This window comes from Theropithecus gelada, chromosome 8 (genome assembly GCF_003255815.1).
Source record: "Theropithecus gelada isolate Dixy chromosome 8, Tgel_1.0, whole genome shotgun sequence".
Classification (NCBI taxonomy): Eukaryota; Metazoa; Chordata; class Mammalia; order Primates; family Cercopithecidae; genus Theropithecus; species Theropithecus gelada.
Window position 1 is genome coordinate 105,656,464 of NC_037676.1, and position 9,096 is coordinate 105,665,559.

The 9,096-nt window shown below is 36.6% G+C and overlaps 1 protein-coding gene across 1 annotated transcript in view; it reads left to right on the top strand.

Annotated features, from left to right (window-relative positions):
* CTHRC1 (collagen triple helix repeat containing 1) overlaps positions 1–8,755 on the top strand; it is a 12,947-nt gene extending 4,192 nt beyond the window's left edge. The window contains exons 2-4 of the mRNA XM_025395387.1: positions 637–858; positions 2,947–3,163; positions 8,245–8,755. Of these exons, the coding sequence (XP_025251172.1) occupies positions 637–858; positions 2,947–3,163; positions 8,245–8,387 (582 nt within the window). The 3' untranslated portion in view covers positions 8,388–8,755. The remainder of the gene's footprint in view (positions 1–636; positions 859–2,946; positions 3,164–8,244) is intronic.
* The last annotated feature ends 341 nt before the right edge of the window (positions 8,756–9,096 follow it).

Genomic DNA, 9,096 nt, shown 5'->3' on the forward strand with positions numbered 1-9,096 from the left:
AAAAAAAAAAAAAAAAAAAAAACAGGAAGAAGCAGGGATTTCCATATCCAAGTTGGAGATACTGCCAGTACAAGATAATTATTGACTCTTAAGATTTTATTTTATAATTATGTTCCCTAGGAATTTATCTTAGGGAAATAATTCAAAAGAAGAAAAAGGCTATATGGATACAAATAATATTCATAAGAAAAAAGTAGAAATAAACTATGTATCCAAAAATAGTGCAATGTTTGCATAAAACTGTAAAAGTCCAGGTCTCTTTGCAAGATACAGAGTTAGAAGAAAAAAGCAGAATATCAAATTATTTCCACCTTGGAATACAGCTATTTAAAATTGTATATGCTTATAATAAGCAGTAGAAGGGAGCAGGTAAATGAAATAATTTTGTCCTCCTCTGATGTGTGTGTGTGTACCTGTGTGTGTGTAAAGTTTGTGCACTAAAAAATATGAAAGAAATCACAATATTTTAGAAATAATTTGAAAATGAATTCTCTATAATAACTCATCTAGAACATGGGCATGTGATATGAAGGGATTCTTGACTCCAAGTGCTCAAAATAAATGCAATTCTAATCATACTGAGTCTTTGACTCTTAAGTAGTGAGAGTTTTCTTTGCCTTTTCTTTCTCATTATAGTATAATGGAATGTGCTTACAAGGGCCAGCAGGAGTGCCTGGTCGAGATGGGAGCCCTGGGGCCAATGGCATTCCGGGTACCCCTGGGATTCCAGGTCGGGATGGATTCAAAGGAGAAAAGGGGGAATGTTTGAGGGAAAGCTTTGAAGAGTCCTGGACACCCAACTACAAGCAGTGTTCATGGAGTTCACTGAATTATGGCATAGATCTTGGGAAAATTGCGGTAAGTAAAGTTTGAATTATTTTAAAATTGAAGCAAAATTTAAGGGTTTTCATATTTTAGTGTTAATTTTTAGGTGACATTTTATTATTATTTTTTAACTAAAAAGACTTAAAGAAGAGAAGTATGTAGCATGTGACTTTTAATCTAAAACTAATGAAAAACTTTATAACATTTCAGAATTAATTTCATACAGATATTTCTAAGACAAATGCATATGATTTTAACCATAGTATCTAAAATACTTTTTAAAAATGCAAACAAAAGAGAGCATATGTGTCTATGTTGGACAGTAAGCAACTTTCCAGTCTTATCCTAAAGTAAATTTAAATTTAGTCTAAGAAATTTTGCCCTGGCTTCAGACATAAAGGTGGGAAACAATTTCCAAGAAATTACCACATTGATCTGGAAGCAGAAGTCCATTGGTGTTTGTCTTTATTCAGGTAGCATGCCCAGCTTAAAACTGCTAAGCCTAAGAGAAGTGAAATGGGTTAGATGTGAGGTACTACAGCAATTATTTTAAGTTATTCTGCAACATTAAGGCTGAGAGGTGGGGAATTACTCAAAATAGCCTGTCTGGTAATGTATTTTGACTAATGTTTCAGTCACTTTGATTAGTGTTTGCTTCAAAAGTAATTGGCAAGTCCACTGGCATGGAAGAGAGTTGAAGAAGTTGATGCTATTTATAAGCCTCTTTTCTCTTGTTGATCAACTCTGTACATGGTTCCATATTCACAGCATATTACTTCATGATTTTGCTGCTACCATCAAGCAATTACAAGAAATTTTCATTTCATAAAACTCTAAGATTTTAAGATGCACTCTGTATAATCCCTGTTCCTTATCTCAGCTTTTTCTGCTGTATTATCTATAAGAGTTTGAGACTGTATTGATTTAATTGTTTTGTGATAGAATTTCTATGTAGCTTCCATAGTTATGATGACTCTGACCTTTTCTGTGTTCATGTGTGTTTCTAGAAAGCATTTTTGTTAAAATATTCCCTAGTTATTTAAACATCTGACATTGATAGACTGGTTGTTTATAGTTGTTCATCAAAAGTTACCGAGTTCTTTCTAAAAGCTATCCTTGTGGGTTCTGAATTATTAATATATTTTCAAGTTCCTTTTAGCAATGGTCAGGATGGGTATGGGAACCTTCTACAAGTAAATGATAATAGGTCCATGAGCCAATAGACAGTCAAATTTGCAACGACCAATGAGAAAATAAGCAAACAAGAAACCTGGGCCTTATCATTGTGTCATATAGATAAAGACTAAAAACTCTGCCTATCCTTTACTCCCTTATACTGTTTGCTGTTGCTCGAAAAGAAACAGATCAAGAGTGAATACGAATGGACAGCACTAGTCTAGAATGTAAGTTCCATGAGGGTAGGGATTCTGGTTTGTTAACTGCTCTATCTGTACCATCTAGCACATAGCTGGGGCTCAGTAAGTATTTTTTGAATACAAAAAAAGAGGAAATATATAAATTGAGTTTATCAAGAGTACTAAAGGCTAGCCTTTTTTGGTAAATCTGAAAGATACCCTCAATGGGGTGAAAAGTTCTAAGAAAGCTGCAATTTGATTTTCTTAGAGTTTCTATATCAAAATCTCTTATCTAGCTTGCAGAAAATCTCTCTCCCTCCATAAAAGTTAAGCTTTCTTTTTTTTTTTTTTTAATTTTTTTGAGACAGTCTTACTCTCTTGCCCAGGCTAAAGTGCAGTGGCACAATTTCGACTTACTGCAACCTCCACTTCCCAGGTTCAAGTGATTCTCACATCTCAGCCTCCCGAGTAACTGGGATTACAGGCATGCGCTGCACCACACCCAGCTAATTTTTTGTATTTTTAGTAGAGTTGGGTTTCGCCATGTTGGCCAGGCTTGTCTCGGACCCCTGGCCTCAAGTAATCTGTCCCCCTCGGCCTCCCAAAGTACTGGGTTTACAGGCATGAGCCACCGTGCCCGGCCGAGTTAAACTTTTTAAATACATTTTGGGGAAAAGGATAGTTAAGTAAAATTCACCAATCTCAAAAGCTCTTTTTAATTAGAATAGAAAATGTTCATTAAATCCTATTTCTATGTTTGTGACAGGAGTGTACATTTACAAAGATGCGTTCAAACAGTGCTCTAAGAGTTTTGTTCAGTGGCTCACTTCGGCTAAAATGCAGAAATGCATGCTGTCAGCGTTGGTATTTCACATTCAATGGAGCTGAATGTTCAGGACCTCTTCCCATTGAAGCTATCATTTATTTGGACCAAGGAAGCCCTGAAATGAATTCAACAATTAATATTCATCGCACTTCTTCTGGTATGTAAAATTGTGACATTGTAAGATGTGCCTCAGATCTAAGTAAGATTAGTTTTGAGTCCCACTATCATGTTGGTTCACTAGCCTACTGTAAAGGTACCTCTACAAGTTTTCAATGCATGGTTCTTCACCCTGGGTTGTACTTCTGCATTACCTCTCGATCTTTTAAAAATATATAGATGTCTGGGCCTTATCTCTGATGAACTGACTCAGAATCTCTAGCCGTAAGACCATAGCTTCTGTGTTTTGTTTGTTTGTTTGTTTTTTAATATTATACTTTAAGTTCTAGGGTACATGTGCACAATGTGCAGGTTTGTTACATATGTATACATGTGCCATGTTGGTGTGCTGCACCCATTAACTCGTCATTTACATTAGGTATATCTCCTAATGTTATCCCTCCCCCTCCCTACTCCCCACAATAGGCCCTGGTGTGTGATGTTCCCCTTCCTGTGTCCAAGTGATCTCATTGTTCAATTCCCACCTACAAGTGAGAACATGCGGTGTTTGGTTTTCTGTTCTTGTGATAGTTTGCTGAGAATGATGGTTTCCAGCTGCATCCATGTCCCTACAAAGGACACGAACTCATCCTTTTTATGGCTGCATAGTATTCCATGGTGTATATGTGCCACATTTTCTTAATCTAGTCCGTCACTGATGGACATTTGGCTTGATTCCAAGTCTTTGCTATTGTGAATAGTGCCACAATAAACATACATGTGCATGTGTCTTTATAGCAGCATGCTTTATAATCCTTTGGGTATATACCCAGTAATGCGATGGCTGGGTCATATGGCATTTCTAGTTCTAGATCCTTGAGGAATCGCCATACTGTTTTCCACAATGGTTGAACTAGTTTACAATCCCACCAACAGTGTAAAAGTGTTCCTATTTCTCCACATCCTCTCCAGCACCTGTTGTTTCCTGACTTTTTAATGATTGCCATTCTGACTGGTGTGAGATGGTATCTCATTGTGGTTTTGATTTGCGTTTCTCTGATGGCCAGTGATGACGAGCATTTTTTCATGTGTCTGTTGGCTGTATGAATATCTTCTTTTGAGATCCCCTGGTGATTCTGATGTGCCCCAGGCTTGAAAATCAATGAGTTAAATGACATGGAAAAATAGCCAGTAATGCTATAGAGCAGTGATCTTTCAACTTTGGCTGCATGTTGGGCTCACTTTAGGAACTGTGGAAACTTTAAAAAGAAATGCCCATCCCACCCTTCCAGAGAGTTAGATTTAATAGGTCTGGGTGCAGACTTGGCAATGGGACTTTCTAAATATTTCTTGGTTGGCCGGGCATGGTGGCTCACACCTGAAATCCCAGCACTTTCGGAGGCTGATGCGGGCAATCACTTGAGCCTAGCAGTTTGAGACAAACCTGGGCAACATAGTGAAACCCCATCTCTACAAAAAAACAAACAAACAAACAAACAAAAAAACAGAACAAAACAATTAGTCCCAACTGCTAGGGAGGCTGAGGTGGGAGGATGGCTTCAGCCCAGGAGGTGGAGGTTGCAGTGAGCTGAGGCTGCCCCACTGCACTCCATCCTGAGTGATGACAGTGAGTCCCAGTCTCAAAAAAAAAAAAAAAAAAAAAAAAAAAAAAATCTCCTGGTTATTCTAATGTTCAGCCAAAATTGAGAACCACTGGCTCAGACTAACTGATTTTTCTGCCTTATCGTTTAAAAGGGTGGATACTGTCTGCTGAATCTGTAAAAGAGAAAATTTTTATACTGTTTCTGTATTCTCTGTTTCTACCTAGTATGAGAAAAAAGACATTCAGTGGTCACTTAAACTGTCAGAAAAATATCATTGGGTTGTTTTATGTACTTATGTATTTGTTTGTTTATTTATTTATTTATTTTAGAGACAGGGTCTTACTCTGTTGCTCAGCCTGGAGTACAGTGGCAGGATCATAGCTCACTGCAACTTTGAACACTTGACCTCAAGTGATCCTGCTGCTCAGCTTCCCGAAGTGCTGTGATTACAGGCATGAGCCACCATGCCCAGCCTATTTGTTCTATTTTAAGATTCATTAAAGAAAGTTTAGAAAATACCAGAAGTAGAAGAGTTAAAAAAACAAAAAACAAAACAAAACAAAAACTATTAATCTCATCCTCTAGAGACACCACTATCAATATTTGGTTGTCGGCCATTTTGGTTTCTTGAGTTGTGGTGGATGGCACACCATGATGGCACAGCCTGGTAGCATCAGCAAGTTATATTCATACTGTTATATTCATACGCCTTTTCACATAAGAAAAATAAGAAACTGTACATATGGTTAGCATCATTCCCTTAATTTCTTGGAGAGATTTTTCACTAATCTTATACTTAAAAATGGTTGAGGGGAGGGAGGAGATAATCTCACTCTTCCCTTCCCTCAGAAATAACATTTCAGCATTATTTGGGGCTCCAAGTCAGATACTGAACCCCAAAACCAATTTATTCCTAAGCAATCAAGGGCATGCCCTCCCCATTTTCCCTCAGATCCTCACAATATCCTTAAAACATAAAGAAGAGATTTTAACCCCCTCTCTTTGCATATTGAGAAACCCAGGGAAATACAGCATCTTACACAGGAAAGGAGAATCAGTGTTCAGGAGAGCAGAAACTGACTCCCTGTTCTCTTGGCTTCCAGTTCTCTTTGTAATCAGATTAAAAACCTTCTTCACTAAGTCCTTAGATACATGCTTCCCATCTAAGAAACAGTCTTTAAAATAAGAATCTAGATATTAAAAATAAAATTTGATTAGGAAGTGAGATGTTTAGACAGTAGTTGATATAAGCAACTTACATTCTATTCTGTTATCTTTAAGGTATGTGTTAATATTTTGCTAATGTAAGCCCTTAGGCCCAGGAACTGTGACCTATACATGCATATACTTTATAAATAATTTAACATAGCATTTCCCAACCATTGTGTGCAAACTCATTTGGTGTGATCAGTTGGGTGGAGTGTCACAAGTAATTTGTTATGAACAGTTTTGTATTATTGTGGGTTAAAAGTTATCTCTGTAATAGAATCACTTTCTCTGACATACTGATAGTCTCTCTTAAGGGAAAGGAAAGGGGTGCACTTACAGTTAGCATATCAGAGTATGGCTTAAAGCCTTGATATGCCCATGGGAGTTTGACAAATGGTTGTCATCTGTTACATGGGTCTAAGAGGAAAACAGGTTGAGAACTCCCAATCCAACATATCGTTTTCACTTAACAAGCTATCATACTACATTATCACAGCAAAAATATTCATTCAACATTATTTCATCTGCTAAAGACCATGAAGTGACCATTTGACTCTCCTTAGATGAGGCTGATGCAAGATCCAAGCTTGTGTGATGTCCTTAGGCCATAGGGGGAAGTGAACAAGTTTCTAGGCCATGGCTGTCAAGACCTTGGGAAAACATGAGCATTTCTAGGCATTTCCACTTGTCATGGTACTAAGAGTACCAGATTAAATGGGATTGTGGGCCTACTATTTAGTTCCCCCAACTTGGGAAGAGGCCTGAACCAGAGACGGGTCCCTGGATTCTGAGAGACTTGCCTTGGATTTACTCCTGTGATAGTTTAGGTAAGTAGATTGCTTCAGACCTACATCCCTGGGTCTCAGCAGGAATGCACTAACCTCAATCAAATAGGAAGCCTAACCAGTCACATGAAGTCATCCACTACAGCGCTTATATATCAGGATTCATTTTCTTTCTTTTTTTAAATTATTATTATACTTTAAGTTCTAGGGTACATGTACACAACATGCAGGTTTGTTACATAGGTCTACATGTGCCATGTTGGTTTGCTGCACCCATTAACTCATCATTTGCATTAGGTATTTCTCCTAATGCTATCCCTCCCCCTGCCCCCAACCCCACGACAGGCCCGGGGTGTGATGTTCCCTGCCCTGTGTCCAGGTGTTCTCATTGTTCAATTCCCACCTACGAGTGAGCAAACTATCACAAGGACAGAAAACCAGGATTCATTTTCTTAAAGAATCTGCCAACCTACAGTTTCTTCTCCAGCTTTACACATACATTAAAGGTACCATGTCTTTTTGCCTGCTAAAATGGTCACTAAGGGATTTTTTTTTTAATTTAAGAGAAGACTTTGGTAAGATGGAATGCAACTTGTATTGTTAGTAGTTGAAAGTCCAGAGGACATGTGAAAAGGTGCATAATTATAATGCATAAAAACACAGAGGAAAAGCAGGTTTTTTTTTTTTTTTTTTTTTTTGGGTTTATGTTTTTTCACTATGAGGAAATTCTGTGTAAAATGGGATTCCTAGATTGAAGGACTGGTGTAATGATTATGTAGAATTTCTTTTAATGTTATAAAAGTTATTTCTTCTGGTGGGCACAGTGGCTCACGCCTGTAATCCCAGCACTTTGGGAGGCCGAAGTGGGCAGATCATGAGATCAGGAGATCAAGACCATCCTAGCTAACACGGTGAAACCTCATCTCTACTAAAAATACAAAAAATTAGCCAGGTGTGGAGGCACGTGCCTGTAGTCCCAGCTACTCAGGAGGCTGAGACAGGAGAATTGCTCGAACCTGGGAGGCGGAGGTTGCAGTTCGCTGAGATCGCGCCAGTGCACTCCAGCCTGGGCGACAGAGTGAGACTCCATCTCAAAAAAAAAAAGTTATTTCGTCTACTTGTCTAGCATCACTTATCAGCAGATAAGTGTTGGAAAGCGTTTTCTTTTTTAAAAAAGACTTGCATATCAAATGAAAGTCTTGGCTTCTAAAAGTATATATAGCCCTTCTTTGTTTACTCAAATAAATTGCTGTTTTAAGTTATCTCTGTAACTATACAAATTCTGGTTTTAAGATTGAAACCTATAAGAACACTGACTGTTAAACTTGTATCATAGAATGGATATGTATACATCTTTTAAAAATATTTATGTATCAATTTAGAAAAAGAGGACTTTATTATGAAAACCTTATCAAGTATTAGAATGTTTAAGTAGCATTACATTAAACAGAATTACAAACTAGCTTTCTAAAGTTATAAAATGTAACTAAAGGATTTTGCTCTTTGTTCAAAAGAAAGATGTAACTTTCATCTTTGTCTTGCAGTGGAAGGACTTTGTGAAGGAATTGGTGCTGGATTAGTAGATGTTGCTATCTGGGTTGGCACTTGTTCAGATTACCCAAAAGGAGATGCTTCTACTGGATGGAATTCAGTTTCTCGCATCATTATTGAAGAACTACCAAAATAAATGCTTTAATTTTCATTTGCTACCTCTTTTTTTTATTATACCTTGGAATGGTTCATTTAAGTGACATTTTAAATAAGTTTATGTAATAAACATGGTTACAGACCAAAGTGTGACTTCACACTGTCTTTAAATCTAGCATTATTCATTTTACTTCAATCAAAAGTGGTTTCAATATTTTTTTTAGTTGATTAGAATACTTCATAGTCACATTCTCTCAACCTATAATGTGGAATATTGTCGTGGTCTTTAGTTTTTTCTCTTAGTATAGCATTTTTAAAAAAATATCTAAGCTACCAATCTTTGTACAATTTGTAAATGTTAAGAAGTTTTTATATCTGTTAAATAAAAATTATTTCCAACAACCTTAATATCTTTAAATTAATTGCCACTAAAATTGGAGTTTCTAGTACACTATATCTGAAAAGTTTAACATAAATCCAATTTGTATTTATTCATTTAACTCTCATTTATATAATTTTTAGTACATGTATAATACGGTTCCATTTTTAAAGGAATACAAAGAGAAAGTGGTATTTATGTGTCAGGAAATATATCAGCACTTTAGGAATTTTATCTTTATTTAACAAAGAGTAACAAAGGATGGATTCTATCCTCAAATTCCTTACCATTTGGTAGAGAAAATCAGACATATATAGAAATGACAATAAATTAAAGGTTAATATGTTGATTACTATAAAAGTGTTGAAGT